General features: G+C 44.8%; 1 protein-coding gene across 1 annotated transcript in view; it reads left to right on the forward strand.

The window, feature by feature from the left end:
* Positions 1-1,551: 1,551 nt before the first annotated feature.
* THY1 (Thy-1 cell surface antigen) overlaps positions 1,552-23,758 on the forward strand; it is a 29,684-nt gene continuing 7,477 nt past the window's right edge. Inside the window, exons 1-2 of the mRNA XM_082274462.1 lie at positions 1,552-1,650; positions 18,374-18,429. Coding sequence (XP_082130588.1) covers positions 18,393-18,429 — 37 coding nt within the window. The 5' untranslated portion in view covers positions 1,552-1,650; positions 18,374-18,392. The remainder of the gene's footprint in view (positions 1,651-18,373; positions 18,430-23,758) is intronic.

The raw sequence follows: 23,758 nt of genomic DNA on the forward strand, positions 1-23,758 counted from the left end.
AATTCAAGTACAAGTTCCGGAGAGGTACATGTTTAGGAATTCCAGGGAATGTCTTTCCTAAAAAAAATCCCTATAAGCGTATTTTGATTGGTTTGCGCAAAAGATATCCCTTCTACAAACTAGGGGAAAGATTTAGGTTAACCTAGGGGCAATCAAAGGGTTAAGTGTGAGCCTAGGGGGTGTTTTCTTACTGTGAGGGGGGGGACTTGTGGCATAAACACAGAGACCTGTGATCCTAAATAGGAGGAACAAAGGAGGTCTGTATTCATTCCAGAGAGAACAACGGTCTGCGGTGTTTACAACAGCAGACCATCGTTCTCTCTCCATGGAGATTGGCTTCCCTGCTGCCTAATGGGGGCAGGCGCGTGCCTCAGGGCAGCGCGCACGCGCCCACAGGAGCGCTTCCAATGCATTTCGCACCAGTGACTAAACGCGTTAGCTGTTCTTTGTTATCATATCCGCTGTGGTATATTCATCTTTTTAACTTTTCATCTTTGAATAAATGGGATTGTGCTGCCATCCAGTCCATTTTTTCCACAGCTGCCCTTTACCTTGTGATCAGCGGTGTCCAATCACCACTGATAACATCTAAACAGACTTGCCAGTTATCAGCATTGCTTTCCTCCCACGTAACCAGGAAGCTTGTCAGCACATTGGTTACACTGATAGTCAGTGCTGCCACATTAGTACCTCTTCATCAGTCCCGCCTCATCAGTGCAGCCTATCAGTGCAGCCTATAAGTTTTGTCTCATCAGTGCCCATCAGTGTAGTCTATCAGTGCCACCATATTAGTGCCTCCTCATTAGTGATTCCTCATCAGTGCCCATCAGTGCAGCCTATCAGTGCTGCCACATTAGTGCCTCCTCATCCGTTCATATCAGTGCAGCCACATTAGTGCCTCCTCATCAGTACCCATCAGTGCAGTCTATCAGTGCCTTCTCATCAGTGTCGCTTCATAAGTGCCCATCAGTGCCGCCACTTTAGTGCCTCCTCATCAGTGCTGCCTCATCAGTGCAGCCTATCAGTGTCACCACATTAGTGCCTCCTCATTAGTGCCACCTCATCAGTGCAGCCTATCAGCGCCCCCACATTAGTGCCTCCTCATCAGTGCAGCCTATCAGCGCCCCCACATTAGTGCCTCCTCATCAGTACCCATCAATGTAGCTTCATCAGCGTACAACAGTGAAGAAGAAAAATTACCTTTTTGCAAAATTTTATAACAGACACAAAGAAAAATGTTTTGTGTTTTTTTTTTTTTTCAAAATTTCCAGTCTTTGTGTTTAGCAAAAAAATAAAAACCCAGGGGTGATTAAGAAAGCTCTATCTGTCCAATTCTCATTCAAAGTGTGACAGTGCTAAAAATTGGCCTGGGCAGGAAAAGGGTTAAAGTGGCCGGTATTGAAGCGATTAAATACAGAATCAAAGAAATCTCTTTCCCCAGGATAAATGATAGAATACTGGTAATGGTAACCTACATTGCTATCATGTCTTTTGAAAGTTGCAGTGCTCCACCTTCTTCTCTGCTGTTTGGAAGTGGTCCAGCTATCCCTCCCTCCCTCCCATCACTGCAGTAAGAAGCTGTAGATTGCGGCAGAGGGAGGTATCTGTCTGACTGCTGCAAGGAGCCCATGAACAGACTCAGGGAGGAAGGTAAAGCATGCTTCTATCACACACAGATGCACGCACATTCCTGCATGGACTGAATCACATGAGAATCAGGCATTTCTACATGGGAAACATTAAAAGATAGAAAAATTCAGGTCAGGAGATAAAACTTTCATCCTCAATGAACTTATATATATTTTTTTTAAATACATGCATGTAGAAATGTGTATATAGTGGGTACCATAAATGTAATCTGATTAGCTGTCTAATGATAAGAAGGCACTGAGCAGTCAGGCAAAAGATTTGTTTATTGGTAAATGTCATTCTAAGGTGACATTACTTCTTGCAATTGCATGAAAGAGCCATTTCTCTTCCGAGTCTCCCCTGCTGGGTCCCATAACTCAGCAAGGAGCATCCCATTGCTACGTATCATTCATGTTTTTTTTTTATTCAGACAATTGCAGTTAAATGTTAAATTATCATTAATTTTTAATTAATTATTAATGGTAAATTTGTTAAATGTCAGCCAGGAGCCATTAGATTAAATTTGCAAAACTTTAACACAAGAGGAAAAAAAGCTTTATTTTAGCCATGTAACTGTAATTTCCAAATCGTATTGGACCCCAATTTTAGAAAATAGGGCACCTTATCCTGTTGGGTTAGATTTGTGAATTGATCCGAAGCAGTGTTAAACCCAAAGCAAACATTTATTATATTTCGGCTTATGAACTCTTAAATACGATGGCTGCATTTGTTTCCTTAAACTTTCCTCCTTTTGTTTTCATCTGGTGGTCAAGTCACCACGTCTGTTGTTTTTCACAAGCTCAAGCTCTCCAGCAGAATATAGCAGTTTACATGAATGAGACAAACCACTTAACACTAACAGAGGTGATTAAAGTGGTCGGCTTTTTTTTTTTTTTATTCCAAAACGAAAAAAAAAAAAGATTTTCTGTAACTGATTATAAAGTGTGAGCTGGAGTTTGGCTTTAATGTGTTACAGTATCTAAATCTGCTAATATATTTAACACTACCCTCCTCTATAGATGTGCACAGCCTATTGCATTAGGGTGTGCACCCCAAAGCTCAAACACATATGTGTGTGCATGTGTTTTTATATTGATGGTGTCAGTAAAACAATGGACAGTGTCCTTAGGGCAGATATAGGTGTCAGTAGGGCAGTGGATGGTGTCAGTAGTTTTTTTTTGTTGTATTAATTTATTTGGTGAAATATCAGGGGTCTAAACTGGGGTAATCTGTGACACGTAGGATAATAAGGGTGTGCCCAGGCATACCTGGCAAACCCTGTGCGCACACCTATGACCTCCTCCCATTTCTCCAATGTTGCTGTCTGCTGTGCCTCCTGTGCTCATTCCCCCCAGAGTTGCTGTCTGCTGTGCCTCCTGTGCTCATTCCCCCCAGAGTTGCTGTCTGCTGTGCCTCCTGTGCTCATTCCCCCCCCCCCCCCAGAGTTGTTGTCTCACTAATACTGGAGGTGTGTTACTTACTGGACAGATCGCCAGGTGAAAACAGAGGGGAATAAAGGCAAAGAAAATAAATCTATCTATTGATTGGTAAGATGCAATATAATACATTTCTGGTTTTGGGGTTAATACCGCTGTAATGTTTTTTTTAAAAACTGTTGATGCAATCTTGAATCATCCTAATCATGTATGTTTCACAGTTTCCAGAGGGCTAGTTTACACTAACATTTCCCCCCTCTGAAGGGTGATTGCAGCTTAAGGGGGAACAGTTGGGAAGCAATGAAAAAGTGGCTCAACTGTGTGTTTTTACTGCCCCTCCAATGGCAAGTATAAATGAGCCCTAGCTCACATATCTGACATATTTTATTTAGCAAATTCCTCAGGAAAAAACAGTTGGAAAATAAGTTATCACACTTTTTATAAAACAAATATAAGGTTATGAGATTAAACTCAATATATAAAATGACCTTCAGTAGCACATGATGATGAAAAGAATGTAAGGACCATGATATTTGAATACTCGTGCTTTATTTCTTTTAATGTGATATATATATATATTTAATATCTTTAAATTATTTTTTATTTGATATCACTAGAAATCTTAGCATTATCAGTCCAAGGACTTTTAATGTATAAGTGGAGGGATTGGGTGTGGTCCCTCCAGATTTAACACAGACGGGGACGCAGCTGAAAAACTCGGGGCTCTGGTATTATGAATGTAGGCAGTAAACCCCTACCAGCACTAGACCTGCCATTTTCGTCCGTCTTTTTTTGAAGTCTGTAAAAAAAATACCACTCTCCAAATGATTAATGCCATAAGCAGCTGTTACGTGTTTTTTTTTTTTTTTATGTTATGTTAAAAAAATAAAATTATATATATATATATATATATATATATATATATATATATATATATATATATATATTTTTTTTTTTTTTTTAAGTTATGTGAAATGTATCAGCTTGCAGGAATCTTTCAGCTTCTATAGACTGTCTTTTTTTTTTTTTTTACTAGCCTGTGTTCATTATTCATGCTCTGATAATGCACCACTATGTGGATGGAATATCAAAAGAGAGTCTTATGCATATTCTACAGATTCTCCTTTGTAGGATTTTAAAGGAAAACTAAAATATATTTGGGGATTAATATTATTATTTTATTTTAAGTTAATACATTTTAAATTGTTATTTTATTTGTGCTGTATGCAAACAGTTCTTTACAATTACAATGTTTGATGCATGGCAAAGGTTTCCCTGAGCACAATGAATTACCTATAATGCTAGCAAAGAAGAATCGGCTCCCTTTCAGAAACAGCCCACTGACACTGATTATGTCACTGTTTCTTCTTAAAAAAAAAACCACATGGTAGATGTAGGACAAAATGAAATGAATCTAAAGCCCCACTTAACTGCTGGATAACAGAATTGTAATATTTACCTAATTAGAAATATGTTTTCAATTTTTTTTTTTAATATTTTTTTATTTTTGCCATAAACAAATGGATAACTGTCAAATATTTGAAAGTTAAGCTGGCCATACACCAGCTGTGTCTCCCGCTATGCCTATTGTATTTTGACAGCTGGCCCCATTGGCTATCTTTAGGATGTGGCAGATGTTTGCCCACTGTATGGCCAGCTTTAGATAGGCTCTAACACCACTCAGTTGTTACTTTTGCTAGCCATATACGCACAGATTTCTCTTATTTAGCCCTCAGAATGAACAAGGGAAAACAAGTAGATTCCGCCATTCCTGATAAACAGAGTGGATGGAGGAATCTCCCCTGCCTGATATTGCAATCAGACAGCTGCAGAACTGTGGGTGTCTGAATACCCCAACAGTAACTGCTTCTGATAGGATGCAGTGTCATGGTCTTACCTTCTTGCTGTTCTCCTTCGTTTGACATGTGCTGGCGGCCATCTTGGTTTCTGGGTTTCTTGTAGCCTCCCACCCTGCGGCTCCTCCTTTCCACTGGGAGGAGCTGGATGCCTAGCTCATATATATAGGAGGTCTGTGGCTTCAGTTCCTTGCTTGGTCCTCCTGTGTTCACATGCTTCTAAGACTGCTGCTGCTTCTGGTCCCTGATCCTGGCTTCGTCTGACTACCCTGCTGGTTCCTGATCCTGGCTTCGTCTGACTACCCTGCTGGTTCCTGATCCTGGCTTCGTCTGACTACCCTGCTGGTTCCTGATCCTGGCTTCGTCTGACTACCCTGCTGGTTCCTGATCCCGGCTTCGCCTGACTACCCTCCTGGTTCCTGTCCTCTGGCTTCGCAAGGACTCTGCCTCGGTTTCGCCATCCGTTTGGACTTTTGCTTTACAGCTTGATTTTCAATAAAGCCTTCTTTTTCACTTATCTGTTGTTGTACGTCTGGTTCATGGTTCCGTGACATTAGGACCAAGCCATGAATTCTGATTGTACAGGGCCATCCTCGCTACCCACGCTGGTTGCCAGACTTGATCAGCAGGATCACCTGTTGGGTCGGTTCGCCGTGGCGTTGCAAACCCTGCTTGAACGCACGGCTCATTTCGCTCCCGTTGCCGATGGGTCGGTTGTCGCTCCTGGGCCCGCTCCTACTGCCGCTCCGGTTGTTGCGCCAGAGTCTACCCCGACACCTGTTGTTGCGCCTGCGGTGTTTCGGGGTATGACCGGTTCTGCCCCCCTTCCACAGCGCTTTGGGGGAGAGCCAACTCAGTGCCGAGGTTTCCTTAACCAGGTGGGCATTTATTTCGAGTTGCTGCCACATGCCTTTCCTACTGAGAGATCAAAGGTGGGCTTCTTAATTTCGCTGCTCTCGGACAAGGCCTTGGCCTGGGCCAGCCCTTTATGGGAGAACAACAATCCGGTGGTTGCCGAGTTTTCCGGTTTTGTTGCTTCTCTTCGGAGGGTATTCGATGTGCCGGCTCGTGCTGCCTCTGCTGCGAAGCTCCTTATGTCCATCAGACAGGGTTCACGATCCGTAGCTGAATACACCATTGAGTTTCGTACCCTGGCAGCAGAGGTGGGCTGGAATAATGAGGCTCTGGTCGCTGCTTTCTCTCATGGTCTCTCGGATGCCTTGAAGGATGAGGTTGCAGCTAAGGACCTACCAGTGGAGCTCGAGTCTCTTATTTCTTTCTTGATTTTGATTGACACCAGACTCGGGGAGAGACCTTCCTTTAAGGAGAGTCTGCGGAGGCCTCCTAACAGATTGGCGCCTACCTTTGCTGTCCCACCCGTGCCTCCCTCTCCTCCCACGCCTCCTGGGGATGACTTGGCTGGGGGTGAACCCATGCAGCTGGGCTTTGCTCGCCTGTCCGAGGGGGAGAGGGTACTCCGAAGACGCGAGGGTCGATGCATGTACTGTGGTCTCGGTGGGCATTTTCGGTTGGCATGTCCGAACCGTCCGGGAAACGCTCGCACCTGAGATCCTGTCGGGGGCAGATCTTGGGTGGAGTCTCCTCGTCCCCGGTTTCCCGTGTTGACAAACCACTGATCACTGTTGTCCTCTCCTGGGTCGGGGGCTCAGTGACGACCCAGGCGTTGGTGGACTCTGGTGCTGGTGGTTTGTTCATTTATAGTGTGTTCGCTGCCGCCAATTCCATTCCTCTGCAGGCCCGAGGTTCTCCACTGGCTCTTGAGGCGATAGACGGCAGACCCCTTCTGCCGCCACACGTGACTCATGAGACCCTTCCAGTGGGGATAGCCATTGGTGCCGTTCACAGAGAGTCGGTCTGCTTCCAGGTTATTTCGTCTCCACACTACTCGGTGGTCTTGGGGTACCCCTGGCTCCAGAAGCATAATCCGACTTTCGATTGGAGATCGGCCGAGATCCTCTCATGGTCACCGCAGTGTGGGGCTAGTTGCGTCCATGGGCCTGTCAAGTTGCTGTGTACTTCCTCGGACTCTCTGTTGCCTCCTGAATACGTGGAGTACCGGGATGTATTCGATAAGGTGCGCGCGGTTGCCCTACCTCCGCACCGTCCATACGATTGTGCCATCGAGTTACAACCTGGTGCCGTTCCTCCTCGTGGCAAGGTCTATCCACTGTCGGTAGCGGAGAATGAGGCCATGGAGGAGTACGTGAAGGAGGCGCTTTCACGCGGACACATTCGCAAATCCTCGTCCCCGGCAGGGGCTGGATTTTTCTTTGTGAAAAAGAGGGGCGGTGAGTTGAGGCCTTGCATCGATTACAGGGGTCTCAATCGCATCACGATCAAGAACGCTTACCCGATACCCTTGATTTCCGAGCTGTTCGATCGCCTTAAAGGGGCCACGGTCTTTACCAAACTCGACCTGAGGGCGGCATATAACCTCGTAAGGATCAAGGCGGGCGATGAGTGGAAGACCGCGTTTAACACCAGGACCGGTCATTATGAATCCTTGGTTATGCCCTTTGGGTTGTGCAATGCGCCCGCAGTCTTTCAGGAATTCATTAACGATGTTTTCCGTGACCTGTTGCAGCAGTGTGTGGTGGTCTATTTGGATGACATCTTGGTATATTCTGAATCCATGGAGACCCACATTCTGGATGTCAGACGAGTGTTGCAACGGTTACGAGAGAACAAGCTGTTCGGTAAGCTTGAGAAATGCGAATTTCACCGATCCCAGGTAACCTTCTTAGGTTACATCATTTCCGCTGAGGGGTTCTCCATGGATCCTGAGAAGGTTTCGGCTGTCTTACAGTGGCCCCAGCCCAGTAGTCTTCGCTCCCTGCAGCGCTTTTTGGGCTTCGCCAATTATTATCGGAAGTTCATCAGGGACTTTTCCATGCTAGCCAAGCCTCTCACGGATCTGACCAGGAAGGGCAGTAATTCCCAGGTCTGGCCGCTCGAGGCCATCCGAGCTTTTGAGGCTCTAAAGTCCGCCTTTGTGTCGGCTCCGATTCTGTCGCATCCCAACCCTGGGTTGCCCTTTGTCCTCGAGGTGGACGCGTCTGAGACGGGAGTAGGCGCCCTTCTGTCTCAGCGTAGAACACCAGAGGGTCCTCTGCTTCCTTGCGGGTTTTACTCCCGGAAACTGTCTTCCGCGGAGTGCAACTATCAGATTGGTGACAGGGAGTTATTGGCCATCGTGCAGGCCCTTAAAGAATGGAGGCACTTGCTCGAGGGTTCGGTGGTTCCGGTCCTCATCCTGACGGACCACAAGAATCTGACCTACCTTTCTGAGGCCAAGAGATTGACACCACGTCAGGCCAGATGGGCTCTGTTCTTGTCACGTTTCCTACCTACCCGGTTCCAAGAACATCAGGGCGGATGCCTTATCACGGCAGTACTCCGACAGTACTGTCCAGGGAGGAGTCGATTCCGACTTCGGTCATACCTCCGAATCAGATCCTGGCCGCCATTCGCACCAGCCTGACCTCTCCCCTGGGTGAGCAGATTTTGGCGGCTCAATCTGGTGCTCTCTCTGGGAGACCCAACGGCAGATGTTTTGTGCCTGAGGAGTTGCGCACTCGGTTGTTGCGAATCTACCATAACTCCAAGACCGCGGGCATCCTGGAAAGAATCAGCTGTCCTGGGCTGTTTCACATCTGTTCTGGTGGCCTTCCCTACGTTCCGACATCGCCGCATATGTAGCGGCATGCTCCGTTTGTGCCCAGAGTAAGTCCCCTCGGCACCTTCTGTTGGGCCTTTTGCAACCCATAGCCACCGGGGAGCGCCCATGGTCACACCTGGGGATGGATTTCATTGTGGACCTCCCTGCATCCTGAGGCCATACGGTCATTCTCATGATTGTGGATCGATTTTCCAAAATGTGCCACTGTGTTCCTCTCAAGAAGTTACCCTCTGCACAGGAGTTGGCCACGATTTTTGCCAGGGAGGTCTTCCGGTTGCATGGTTTGCCCAAGGAGATTGTGTCGGATCGGGGGAGTCAGTTTGTGTCCAGGTTCTGGCGCGCCTTTTGCTCCCAGTTGGGGATTCATCTCTCCTTCTCCTCGGCCTACCACCCTCAGTCCAATGGGGCCGCAGAACGATCCAATCAGGCCTTGGAGCAATTCCTTCGTTGCTATGTCTCCGATCACCAAGACAATTGGGTTGACCTCCTGCCTTGGGCTGAGTTTGCCAGGAACACGGCGGTGAACTCTTCCTCTGGGACGTCTCCCTTCATGGCCAATTATGGGTTCCAACCTGCCGTGTTACCGGAGGTATTCTCTCCCCAGGATATTCCGGCTGTGGAGGATCACCTTTCCGTCCTACGTGCTTCTTGGGTACAGATCCAGAAGTCCCTTGTGGTCTCTGCGCAGCGCCAGAGACTCCAGGCTGATCGCAGACGAGCGCCTGCTCCTTCCTACCAGGCCGGAGACTGTGTATGGTTGTCCACCCGCAACCTCAACCTTCGAGTGCCCACTCCCAAGCTGGCGCCTCGCTTTGTTGGTCCCTTCCGAGTGCTTCGCAGGGTAAACCCGGTAGCCTATGCCCTTGCGCTTCCTCCTGGCATGCGGATCTCCAACGTGTTTCATGTCTCCCTGTTGAAGCCACTGGTGTGTAATCGTTTCACTTCCTCGGTTCCTCGGCCTCGTCCGGTCCAAGTGGGAAATCGTGAGGAGTATGAGGTGAGCAATATCCTGGACTCACGCCTGGTCCGCGGTCGGGTGCAGTTTTTGGTTCATTGGCGTGGTTATGGTCCAGAGGAGCATTCCTGGGTTCCCTCCGCAGATGTCCATGCTCCTGCCTTGCTCCGAGCCTTCCACGCACGCTTCCCTCAGAAACCGTTCTTTACTCCGCGGAGGAGGGGCCCTTGAGGGGGAGGTACTGTCATGGTCTTACCTTCTTGCTGTTCTCCTTTGTTTGACATGTGCTGGCGGCCATCTTGGTTTCTGGGTTTCTTGTAGCCTCCCACCCTGCGGCTCCTCCTTTCCACTGGGAGGAGCTGGATGCCTAGCTCATATATATAGGAGGTCTGTGGCTTCAGTTCCTTGCTTGGTCCTCCTGTGTTCACATGCTTCTAAGACTGCTGCTGCTTCTGGTCCCTGATCCTGGCTTCGTCTGACTACCCTGCTGGTTCCTGATCCTGGCTTTGTCTGACTACCCTGCTGGTTCCTGATCCTGGCTTCGTCTGACTACCCTGCTGGTTCCTGATCCTGGCTTCGTCTGACTACCCTGCTGGTTCCTGATCCCGGCTTCGTCTGACTACCCTCCTGGTTCCTGTCCTCTGGCTTCGCAAGGACTCTGCCTCGGTTTCGCCATCCGTTTGGACTTTTGCTTTACAGCTTGATTTTCAATAAAGCCTTCTTTTTCACTTATCTGTTGTTGTACGTCTGGTTCATGGTTCCGTGACATGCAGTCACTGTTTGGCTGACAATTTTCCACCTGACTCCTTGAATTTGACATTTGATATTTCAAACCTGGTGCGGCAAACAGGGCCACCCACTCACGGGCCACCCACTCACAGCTTGGATTTGGTGAACTGGACAAAATTTAAACCATGTTGTATCTTATGGAAGTTGCAAAAAGACTGTACAATCTGACTGTGTAATGGGTAGCCAGGTGGTCACTGATATTGAGTAATCGTGATTTTGGATTGCCTGGTATAATAACTATAATGTCAAAAATTAAGTACTAAAAGCATCAAAATGGGACACATGTTTTAGTTTTACATAGGGTGAGAAAGAGTCAGAGTTACCCTTTATGACAAAAGGTCAAAAAGTGAGATCAGAGCTAAAAGTTTACAGTTACTGGAACAGAAGAAAAGAGGAACTCTCTCAATGGTGACATTTAAAATGACTGCTTTCAAAGATGGGATTATCCCACACTTTGGGATGGTTTTCTTTTATTCCTGTGTAGTTACCAGGACAAGAAGCGCAGAAACTTCTTCTCAATTGGAATACAGAGAGGGGCAAAAACCTGTCAAAGGCCCAGATCCTTTCCCACTCTAGGGATGGAGCTCCACTTTATATTTTAATTGAAGAGACAAGAACTCACTGCTCAAGATGGTGTAATTGCCTGATGACTCACGACCGGTGCATGCCCCGGCTCGCCTCCGTGGAAACTTGATAAAGGAAATTGGCAGCACTCCAGGTTGAGTCAAAATCCAGATTTATTGACTGGACATCCAAATATGACAATCGTGACAAGGTAGACGCTTTTCACACACTGACTGTGTGCTTAATCATTACCACTTTATATTTGATTCCCTACAGTCATATAGTGGTACATTTACAGAGTATTGCAGCTGTATTACAAAGCATGTTACATAACTATCAGATGCACCTCTTACATATCCAAAAAAGGGATCTATTTAATAGAGTGATATCACTATAAATACTTGCATTTATTAATTTAGTTATAAGTGTGTTCTCTGCATAAAATACTCTAAAATAGGTGGAGATCCCCATTGATAAATGGTACCCTAAATATCCGTAGGGCCACCTATGTTCATAAGTATTTGAATGTCTATCTAGAATGGCAATTATGCAGTCCGTCTATGTGTGGTGTCGACAATGTAGTCAACCCTCAAACAAACATGCTGCATGCCCAACTCCCACCAACACCACTCCCAACACAACCAAGCCCATTATTGGACTCACTTTCCACTCCTAGGAGCCCACACACGTCTACCGATGCACATCTTGCTGTGATCTCTCTATTTACTGAAGAAACCTACTCCTCCTGAGGGAATGACGCAGAGCCCTCACTGAAATGTCCGAAATCCCCAATCCATAACTTACATAAGGAGCGTTAGAGTGTAAATAAACAGGTTGCCATGAGAAGAGGCCCTGTTGCAGCCTTTTAGGAAAGGTATTTAAAGGCACTGGGGCTACCATGGCAATGTTCCTGCACTACCATAGCAATGTCCCTGTGCTACCATGGCAATGCCCCTGAGCTACCATGGAAATGCCCCTACTGTAATTCCACAGTTAAATGTCTACTGTAATAGCAACCTTTCTCCAGATACTTACCACTCTGAGCCTTCAGGCTCCCCGCCATCAGCTGGCATGGGCCCACGTGTCAGGGAGAAGAGAGACAAAGGGTGACTAGTGAAAGCTCTCAGTTTGCAAACAGACCTTTCCAGCAATTTTACCTCCACCCAAACTACACCCCTCCCCCCTCCCATTTACACAAAATCCCTCTCTAGCCACGATACTTCCTGCTTGCACCCCCCCCCCCCCCAACAGCTCACTCTGCTCACACTACAACCCTCCCCTGCAAAATCACCCTCCCCCCAATACTTACAGTGTAACCCCTTCCTTGCCACTTCCCCATCCACCTTATCCCCAATTATAGTACACCCCTCACTCATCACCTCACTCCCTGCTCAAATTGCATTCTACCCTGGCCATCTCACTCTCTGGTCAAAGTACATTGCCTGCAGCCACCACACCACCTCACTCCCTTTTCACTATGCGTCCCTGTCTGGACCTTTACCCCACGCCCCCCCCATCACAGTACATCCCTTACCAGCTATCTCACCACCTTACACCCAGTCACAGTACATCTTTTACTAGTCACCTAACCCCCAGAAGTCACTCTATCCCTAATCACAGTACATCTCTTTTCAGCCACCTCATCCCCTGCTCATAGAACTTCTCTCCCCACCCACCCTAACAGTACACCAATCCTAAAACGGCAGACACACCCTAATTACCCTGTGCAGCACAGATTACCCCTATTCCCCCTGTAATACTGTACATCTGTAAGAACAAAGACCTTTCCCCCAAATTTCCCATTCTGCAAGGAGCGCACCTTTGCTAGTACATTGTATAAAAGAACAGCGAGGCATTTGGAGCATGTTTTTGGCGTTCTCAACATATGGGAATTGTGCTGGCTGGGAAACCTCTTATTGTATAGAAGACCACAAGAGCTCTACTGCTTTTATAAAGCCAGGCAATTACTGTTTTAATCGGAACAGATATTTTGGTTTTATTTTATGAAAGAAAACAACCAATGGCTATTAAAAGTAGCCCAATCTTTTTTGGAAAATGGCCAAAATGGCAACCTTCGCCAGAGGTGCAGCTGTACGTAGTAGATTGTGGAAAGCAGTGATTTATCTAAAACTGATGACCAGATAACCAAGTAAACCACAGCTGTGCTCCCCTAGTGCAGGACAAAGCAAAAGGTTTTCTTTAATGCCTGGTACATAACAGTGCACATACCCACTATCTGTTCACTGTCACTACTGCATTTAGCCACCCAAAAAAATGAACAATTTCTAAGAATCTGGAGGATAGGAGTGCATGTGATTCAACCACTTACCTCATTACAGTAGTAGTGATTCTTCACAAAAAAAAAAAGAGGATGCAATCTGAATGTGGTAGGTAAGGTACATTTATTTATAAAAACTGCATTGGCAACTCATATATGGCCAGTAAAGGTTCACCTATAATCAATGTCAAGCTTGGGTGGTGTAGATATCAGCATAGTAGTGAGTCAGATTCCAGTCCAGGATAATGTGTTGCTGTCAGCTGGGTATACCTATAAGACTAAAGCCCCGTACACACGTACCGATCGTCGGCCGAACGATCGGCCGTCTTTTGTCCAGGGCTGTCCTGTCCGCTGAAAAGTGCAAAAGACTGCACACGAATTTTGTCGGCCAACAACAGCCGACTGCAGAAGTGATGTCATGTGATGGTTAACTTTCCATGTCTTTTTTCTTCTCTGAGTATGCCCAGTCTTGCAAATCTGCTGATTGTCGGCCAAATTCTGTACTGACTGGCGAACAATCGGCCGTTCTGGATTTGGCCTACAAATATTTTAATGCCTGCACGACAGATTCTGTTCGGCCGAAAATGCGCTGTCGGCTGTCGGAAGCATCATACTAACAAGCCTACAATCGGCCGATCGGTCGGCGTGCGAATATTTGCGGCCGACAATCGCTACGTGGGTACCGGGCTTTAGTGAACACCAGAGGTGTCAGACTAAGTGTAGCATATAAAGGCATGGTAAACACACATTCAGTAGGCAACTCACGGATATGTGGAAGAATAAGTGTGTATTAAGGAGTAGGGATGATCGAACGGTTCGGGTTGACCATCGGTTCGACCTGAACATTGGCTGTTCGAGGTTCGGCTGAATTTAGAACTTTTTCCCCAAAAAGTTCGGAATTTGCCAACCAGAACCGACCAAAATGCAATGGTTCAGGAAATGGGCTTTAAAAGCCCGTGATTGGACCAGAACCATCAGTAAAAGCCAATTGAGGGGCAGGAGAATGCTAGGAACGTGATTGGAGTGACTAGGGGGTCCATAGTCCAATCATTAGTGAATACGCCCCCCAGTATATAAGATAGCCCCCGCCAAATTCCTAGCATTCTTATACGGGACATGGAAGAGAGTGGAATTCTGTTGTGTTACAATGTGTTACAAAGTGTCATTTAGCAATTTTTAGTGTGAGGAAAGGGATATCTAGTGTAGTTAGGGTATAAAAAGACAAAGAGAGAGGGATGAGAGAATCCCACAGCTAGCTGGGGTCTCTTCAGTCTCTCACATAGAAATGGGACTTTTGAGGTTAGGAGTGGATCTTGATCCTGATGAAAATGAATACACCAATGATATATAAAAAATATAGCATTTATTTGTATAGGCATAAAAATCTTATATAAATATCAAAAAAAAGTATAAATTCATATAGCAAATAATGCATGTACATAACACAATACAGGTAAACCACTGGATCCCAGCCAGCCTCTGAGAACCAAGGCAATTGTTGAGAGATAGCTAATAGGTCATGATAAAATCATGATACTAATACAAAATTATATGGGATGCATCAGTGGAAAATCTGGAATCGCGACGCGTTTCGCTCATGTCGCTTCCTCAGACGATTCCTTTTACCCCTGAAAGAACAACAATGTATCAACTTCACTGTAATAAATTCAAAAGGGTTTGTATTCTTAGTTGTAATAAATCAACAACAGTGCTAAAAACAGAAAACGTCTTAACAATTAAGTTAACTCAATATCAGAATTCCAAAGTATAAAGCAGAGATTGAGGTGTATATTTCATTAACACTTATTCATATCTCAAGAAAGGGAAAAAAAAAAAAAACACAAATAGACAGGGAGGGGGGGGGGGGGGGGGAAGAGACTGGGAAAAATCCTAGGTTTCCCCACATGAAAAACCCCAGGCCAAAATGAGGGGGGGGGGGGGAGAAGGGAATGCAACTAGTAAAAAACCTAGAAGACCTGAAAGAAAATGGTGGCCTAAACAGACCAAAATACTGCATAGATTCGGTATATATTGGTAGTGTAACCATATATCTAATAGTGCACTGATAATCAGTAAAAAAGGGGGCGAGGATGTTGCAGTTGGTGTATCAAAAATCTAAGATCAAGAAAAATCCAAAAGCAATAGTCAAAAGTAGGGTATATATATAATCAACGAAGGAAACGAAAACGATTCACAGATAAATTGGGTTAGAAAAAGCACTCACTTATCCATTGAACAGACATGCTTTACTCAAGCTAGGCTAGGCTCACCTATATAAGTGTAATATACATATCAGTGTGTGTGTGTATATATATATACCCCTATACAGAAGTTCAGATGTTTTGCCTGCCTCCAAAGAACCCAAAAAAATGCCCAAAAAATGCCTGCAAGAACAAACCTGGGCATTTTTTTTTTTTTTTTTTTGGCGCTGGCATTTTCTTGGGCATTTTTTGGGGTTCTTTGGAGGCAGGCAAAACATCTGAACTTCTGTATAGGGGTATATATATACACACACACACACACACACTGATATGTATATTACACTTACACATATATAGGTGTGTTGGGAGCCTAGCCATATTTGTGCAAATTATTTCATTAGCAAAAGTATAGTGTTCTGCTCCTTTAACACCTATATATGTGCAGGTATATATATATACAGACATGGGTGTATGTATGTATATAAATATACCCCTATAGACATGTTCAGATGTCATGCCTGACTCCAAACATGTCCTCCAAAAAGCACTATCAACGCCTGCAGCAAAAAAAAAATGCTGACGGGAGCGGAGCCATATTAGTGCTCTGAAAGTGACAAAATACAAAAGATCTCTTTTTTTATGGTTCTGGACATGCTACAGAGCTGAAACTTCACAGGTACACTTTTTAGACCCCCCCCCCCCCCCCCCCAGATACGAAATCCAAAGTAAAAATCAAAAAATCTTTTTTTTTTTTTTTTTAATTTTTTCAATAATTGGCCTTTTTATCAAAAATTAACATTTTAAGAACTTTTTTGTGTGATCAATAGTCCCTGGGGCATGGCCCAGAACCCTAGGCACCTTTTAGCGGGCATTTATTGGGTTTTAGCACTTTAAAATGGTGTTTTTTGATTACCGAAGTTGGGGTCCTATTGATTTCAATGGGGTTCTGAAATCTGGCCCGTACTTTCGGGTAGTTCGGATGTTCTGGCCGAACCGAACTTTTCAAAAGTTCGATCATCCCTTTTAAGGTGTCCAGATCTGCAGCCCAATAGTATCTGCATCAGGTGTGTCCTGTCCCAAAATTCCCATTAAGCAGCGATTTTGATCGTAAAATCCAGATGCTGGTGGAATCAGGAAGTAGCTGGTGAGGTTGGTGGGGTACACAGCAAATTGGAAGTGATGTCACTTCCTGAAACATCACGGGGGGGGGGGGGGCGACATATTTCAAGGCCACCCGATCTCTTTCTCAAGCCAAAACTAAAAAAGTTACTTCTTGCTTCCTGATTCCACCAGTATCTGGTATTTACCAACAAATTATATTATTCTTCTTCATACCGTATCTGTGAGTTGCCTACTGTATGTGTGTTTACCATGCCTTTATATGCTACACTCAGACTGTTGCACTGTAGTGTTCTCTTAGCCTTATTGGTATACCCAGATGACAGCACTGAACACTCTATCCTAGACTGGAATTTGGCTCACTACTGTGCTGAGATCTATACCACCCAAACCTGACTTGTGATTATAACCAAATCTCTACTGGCTATATCTGAGTTGCCAGTCTGCTGTTTTTATTATTAAATGTATTATTAAATGTATTATTAAATGTACCTTACTTACTACTCTCAGATCACGCCATCTGCTGTTTTTATTTGTACTACTTAAGATCCTTCAATCTCATAGAGGTGCTGCACAGAGTGCACCCAACGTAGGAGCCGCTGGTGAAATGGGATCCACCACCCTGCACAGCCAGGCACACCAAATTTGCACAGTATCCCAGAGTCAGAAAACAGTCCAGCATTTTTTTTTTGTATTTTATTGAGAGGATAAAACTTGGATGACGAGTAGAGAAATTTTGGATGCCCACTTGACTTCAGAAGTCTTCAGGGACATATCTTCCTATATACAGCTATATAAACTCCTCCAGCACACTTGCTTGCAGAATTTTAACTGGCACACTGATGGTTAATCTGACAAAAAAACAGTCAGATAAAAAAGTGAAAGCCCTTTACAGGCAGGGAAACCCGGGCCCCTTGGTTGTAAAGCAAAGTTCAGTGTCCAGCTCTCAACCCTGTGGCTACCGATCTCAACACCACCTCTTCAGGCACTGCCAGCCCACCTGGCTGCAGCTGCCTCTCTCTCTAGCCCCCTGGCTACTGACTCCACAGTGCTCCCAGACTGCTCACTCACCAGCCTACCTGATTGACTCCTCTGGAGAACTCCTGGAAGTGCTAAACTGCATCTGCTGCTCTCTCCATGCTCCCGTGCCTCCTGAAAGGATTTCCTCCATGTGCTGTGGAGGGTCCCTCCAGCACCCGAGCCCCAGACCCAAAGTCACCCCCCCAGACTAGAGGGCCTCCTCAGCACTCCTTCTCCGTCTTCCACCCGACTGCCCCTGCTGGCATGACACCTGAGTACTTATGAGGTGGACTGCCCTCTGCAAGGCCATTTTGCTGGGGATTGGCTGGGGCCCTCAAATACTTCAATCAGCTTCCCCTACACTCCACCCTCTACTACTGGAAGCCTCTCAAAGGTTACAGAATGTAGGGGGAGTCACCAGAGATGCTGCTTGATGAGTCATCCAACCTCCCTGAGTCACTCGGCCCTGACCCAGATTTAACCCAGGCTTGGCTGCCATCCAAGCCAAATTTACCTACATGTACACTAGCACCTAGCTAGATGGTGCTACATTGGGCAGCCTAAAATTAAAAAGCTCTATAGGTATAGAGACCATGCAACAAATGAGGTCCCTCCATCCTCTGACAATGAGCCCTGTTCTGGAGTATAGTGGCATGATGGGAAAATACTTTTTTGCCAGACCCAGCCTGATTTATTCAATCCAGCTAATGCCTACAATTCAATTGCATTATATCCTCTTTTTCTTACAAATATTTGTTGATACACAATGAAGGGGTGCACTGAAATCTAATAAAATACATGATCTTAATTTCCTTGTTACTTACAGGTGCCAACACAGAAGAAAAATGAATTACTTGCTGCCAGCGGTGATTTTCTTTTTTGGTAAGTGTAAAAGCGAAACAATGACAGTTCATTATATGTAGCATAAACAGGTACCTGTAAACCTGAGGTTAGGCAACAACATAAATGAGAACTTTACATGCAAATAAATTGGTAGTCCAAAAAGAGATAATTTTCGCACTATAAATAAAGTATGCAAATTATGAATAAAAATACCCAAATGTAGACAGAAGAAATCAAGAGTAAATTATCTTTAAACATTAAAAATTCAAACACTCCAGTTCGGTATTCTTAAGTGGAGTGATGTACACCCAGTGGTGGCCTAGTAGTTTTGGTGCTGATGTCTTTAGCAGGCGCCTACATAATAATGTGGCGTATGTCTCTGTTTGCTGTATGTTATAAAAGTTTGATTTTCTTTGTTTTCTTTGAGTTTTGATTTTTCTTAACCCTCTCGAGGCCGTGGTCGCCGATTACCTCCCACTGTGCGGCCTGATCATCTTCGAGCTGTGATGGCCGCACAGCGCCCCTGTTTCCCATGGCGCCCTGTGCGGCCGCACAGCTCGCACACCCCAAAGGCCGGCCCTGGTTGTACAAGAGTTAAGCTTTCTAGTATTCAAGTGAAATCGATGTCCCTGGGAATGAGGTGATGGGTTACTAGCCTTGTGGAGTCCAGTATAGGTTCAGTGGTACCGGCTCATAAATGCTGCACAATATGGAGAGAAGAGTTATGAAGCATATTAATGAACTGTTATACATAGCTCACAGAGTGTAATGAGGAGCTGATGTTCGTCATGAATAATGTGAAGTGTTACAGAACTTGGGCCCCGGATGACAAGGAGTTAGTTGTGTTCTTTTGGGGAAGAATTGCTTTTAAGTTGGCCTACTGCCTTAACGCCAGTCTTACAATAAATGGCAGCCTGTGCTTTCTCTGGGTCAGAAAACAAAGAACAGAGATGTGGCAAATGCCAACTGCATTAACCTCAATACTTTATTAAAAGGTGACATATATTATACTCACAAACCAACTGAAATGCATGCAAACGTGCCCTTTTTGTTCTTATGCAGTATCGGATTCCCCTATCTGAAGAGGGCAGCATCGCTAGTTCCTTCCAGGCTAGGTTGCACCGTGGTGTACATTTATGTGGTTCAAATGATAGATGTCCCCATGATTTCTGAGCACTGAAGTGTCAAATTGATATTTCCTTTGTTGCCCTCTCTGGGTTCCCCACATGGGCACAGTAAACCCCACCCACAAGCTCCTGTGGCCTCTTCTACCCTATTCCAGTGCTCTGGTACTATTAAGGTTCCACGTGCATTATTTTAAATGTTTGATGTGGGGTAAATTATGCTCTGTGTTTCCCAGTCTGTAGCTTTTAACATAAAATCTTCTTTGTATCTGACTTTACATTGTGACCTATCAATGCCGTTTACTTACTTTCCTGCGGTTGTACATTATTTGTGGCTGTTGCCTCTAAAATAATGCTTTTTTTTCAGGATAAAACTTGAATCACTTCTCACTCTTATATCACAGCCTAATAAAGCAACCTACATACCGCGTATAACCTATAAAATATTTCTGGCTATTGTCTGTGAAATAATGCATTCAAATTTTTTTTTCTTGATAAAAACTTGCATCATCTTCCCCTCATAAATTGCAACCCAATAAAGTTTCATGCATACTCTGCATGAAATCTACAATATTTCTGGCTATTGTCTCTGCAATAATACACTCTAATTTCCATTTTGTTTTTTAAATCAGCCTCATCTCTCCCTCTTACATTGCGGCCTAATTATGCTGCTTACATACTGTGCATTGACTGTGCAATATAGGACTACTGTGTGAAATAATACACTATAATTTTTAATTCTTTATAAAAAAAAATCTACTTTGTCTTTCTCTCTTTCTCCTACATTGCATCCTAGTTAATCTGCTTACATACTGTGCAGAGACTGCATAATATTTTTGGTTATTGTCGTATCTATAATAAAACAATATAATTGTTAATTAATCATAAAATTGCCTTCTTTCTCCATCTTACATTCCAGCCTAATAAATATGCTTTCATGTGCACAAAAAGTAGGAAGACCTCCCAGAGAGCAGGTATAGAGTGACCCCCGACGATTATGCAGTAAAAAATGTATTGGACTCAATTAGACAAAATATTGACCATACACCAAATAACAACATTGTTATTCTTTTTAAAAATACACACTGGGCCCAGGAGCATAGCAGAGAAGGTATGAGAAAAACCTGGTTACCAAGTATGCGGGGATGTTGGTCAGGTTCTGAAGAAGCTTGCCATGAATTTAGGCAGGCGAAACATTTAAACCGAAGGATGCATCACCACGGCCATGGAAGCATTCTCTCCAACTAGCAGTCCTAGGAACCAAGAGAGATCACTACAGGAGGGGAACACTGGGGGCACACACAGCGGAGCAGCTAATCCTGGCATGAATGCACCGTGACTAACGACTGTGGCACAGACAGCTAGAAGCTGTCTGCACTCCTGGCTGGGATGATTTCAGGAGAGTGGCGGCAACCCTGTGGCAAGGTGTGGACATTCACCTAACTTTAAGTCGGCTGTTAGCCACTATACCACACAGGTGTTGCCATACAGCATGGCCACCCAGCTTATGCCTGCAGAGGACTAACACTACAATCCCGGCTCTGTTAAGAAGCACATCTACAGTCTCTCAGCTCCCACAGTGCTCAACTCGATCATACACTGATTGATTGCATCCATGCTTAGTGTTCACTCCAATACTGCCACTCTGGATTATGCCCCCTGCAATCTCTCTTACAGAATCTCTGCATCCTAGTTTTAATTATTGCCTCTGAATCCCCCTTCCCTAATGCGGTTATGTTGTGTATGAGACTGTCACTGTATTAAAGGGAAGAAATAATTTCTTATTTTCTTCATGCTGTCAAAGTGATATCGCTAAGCTGAGCCAATCACTTGACCAACATCCCCGCATACTTAGTAGCTAGAAGATACCTTCTCTGTTAAGCTCCTGGGCCCAGTTTGGGTTTTTTAAAAATAATAAAAACATTGTTATTTGGTATAAGGTGGAGGGTTGATACTTGTTATGTCAATATTTTTTCTAATTGAGTCCATTAAATTTGTTCCATTATTTACTGCATAATCGTCTGGGGTCACTCTATACCTGCTCTCTGGGAGGTCTTCCTACTTTTTTGTGTGCCTTTATCACTCTGGTATGTAGACCCACTCCTTATACAGGAGGAACTGATGGATGCCTATCTAATCACATACATGCTCCCCCTCTGAACCTCTCCTCCTTACATAAATCTGCTTACATATTGTGCACTGGTATGTTAGGAGAACAAGAGAGGCTTCTACTCTGCCTCTCATTCTCCCTGTAGTTGTACCTCAGACCTAAAGGAGTTGTAAAGTCAGAGGTTTTTTTTTTATCTTAATGCATCCTTTGCATTAGAATAAAAAACCTTCTGGGTGTAGTAGCCTCCCCAGCACCCTCTAATACTTACCTGAGTTCCTTCTCTATCCACGACTCTCCCTCCTGATTGGCTGGGACACAGTCATGGCACCATTGGCTCAAAGTCAGTTAGCCAATCAGGAGAGAGAAGGGGCGGGGCCAAACGGCAGCTCCGTGTCTGAAAGGACACACGGAGCTGTAGCTCGGATCGGGTGCCCCCATAGCAAGCTGCTTGCTGTGGGGGCACTCAACAGGAGGGAGGGGCTAGGAGCAGCAACGAGGGACCCTAAAAAAAGAGGAGGATTCAGGCTGCCCTTTGCAAAACCAACTGCACAGAGGAGGTAAGTATAACATGTTATTTAAAAAAAAAAAAAAATTACAATCACTATCTGCCTAGCCTCCTCCTCACCAATTTGCTTGTAATTGTAATTGCTCATGGAGTTTGCAGTTTGCGTCAAGGGCCGATCACTCTCAAGTAACCGCGCCATGAGCAACAACATGTGAGTGGCTGCGATTAGCTACAGGAGCTGTCAACCTTCCATTGGGCTGCCACTCACAGTTAACAGCTGAAAACCCCCTTTGGGGTTCCCAAATGTAGTCGCACACGGTCCCTTCACAAGTTTGAATGGGGCCTTAATTACAACTCAAACCTTTTATTAACAGGCTAAAAGTGGACAAATAAACACATGTAAAAGAAGCCTAAAGTGCTGTTCATACTGTTCAAATTATTAATACCCAATTCCACTATGTAGAGTTTAGATAGAACTCATTTAGAATGCTATTTTCAGTTCTGGAGAATTTACTTTTGAAAATTTTGATAAGAGAGAGAGAGTGCAAAGACGGAGAGCACAATTGGTAAAAGGCTAGAGGAATAAAACATATCAGAAGAGACTGCAGGAACTAAAAGTAAAATAAAGTGGATCTAAACTCTCTCAATCACCATTAACTACTTTTCGGAGTTGGCAGCCTCCTGAAAATGTCACAAAGAACATGGTGGCACATGATTCGATTAGTGGCAGAAGAGAAGATGATTCTGCAGGACAACGCTGGATCCATTGAGTGGGTGAGTATCTGAACTTTGCAGAACCCTCAACTAGGTAAGTGGGGGGGAGCATAGTGATTTGCTCCTGAAACCAAGTAGAAGGCCTGTTTCCACTGGTGTCAGGGCTGGGAAACAAAACTTCTGTGATTTCAGGGATTTGCTTAATCACAAGTGGCCAGAGGCCTACTCTTGCGACTCAAAAAAAACACACTTTCATCACAGGCACGATCACGAGAGGGAAGGTTCTTTCTCCAGGACATTCCTTTGCATTCCTTAGGCTGGCTTCCTCTGGTTCCCTCCACAAACAATACATGATTGCTGATGGATTTACATCGAGGGACACAAATTTTTTTCTTTTTACACTTTTCGGTTAATGGGTACAGGTACGATTTACTTAAAACCCATTCAGGTTGAGGGGGTGGGATCTGGGGCCCCCTAATTAAAGGGGGCTTCCAGATTCCAATAAGCCCCCCACCCGCAGACCCTGACAACCACAGCCCAGGGTTGTCGGGAAGAGGCCCTTGTCCCCATCAACATGTCGACAAGGTGCCGCACGCTTTTTTTTGTTTTTTATTTATTTTTTATCTGTATTGCTGTGAGTCGGCAAAACATTACAGCCGCAAGCAAGTTTAAATTACATTTTTTCCTTCTAGAGATGTCAGTATTCCTGCAGCAGGCTCCATATATCGTACAGATGCGCCACTTTACAGGCACATTAAAGAGACCAGCCAAGCACGATTTTTTAAGGAATTTTTCATTTTCATTGTTTCACTTTAAGCATCAATAAAATCACTGCTCTTTTAAAAACAATTGTTTTTAAAAAAAAATGTTTGCATTGATACATGTCCTCCAAGGCAGTACCCAGGTCCCCATACA

Source organism: Pelophylax lessonae (genome assembly GCF_965119305.1).
Source record: "Pelophylax lessonae genome assembly, chromosome: 12".
NCBI classification, from domain to species: domain Eukaryota; kingdom Metazoa; phylum Chordata; class Amphibia; order Anura; family Ranidae; genus Pelophylax; species Pelophylax lessonae.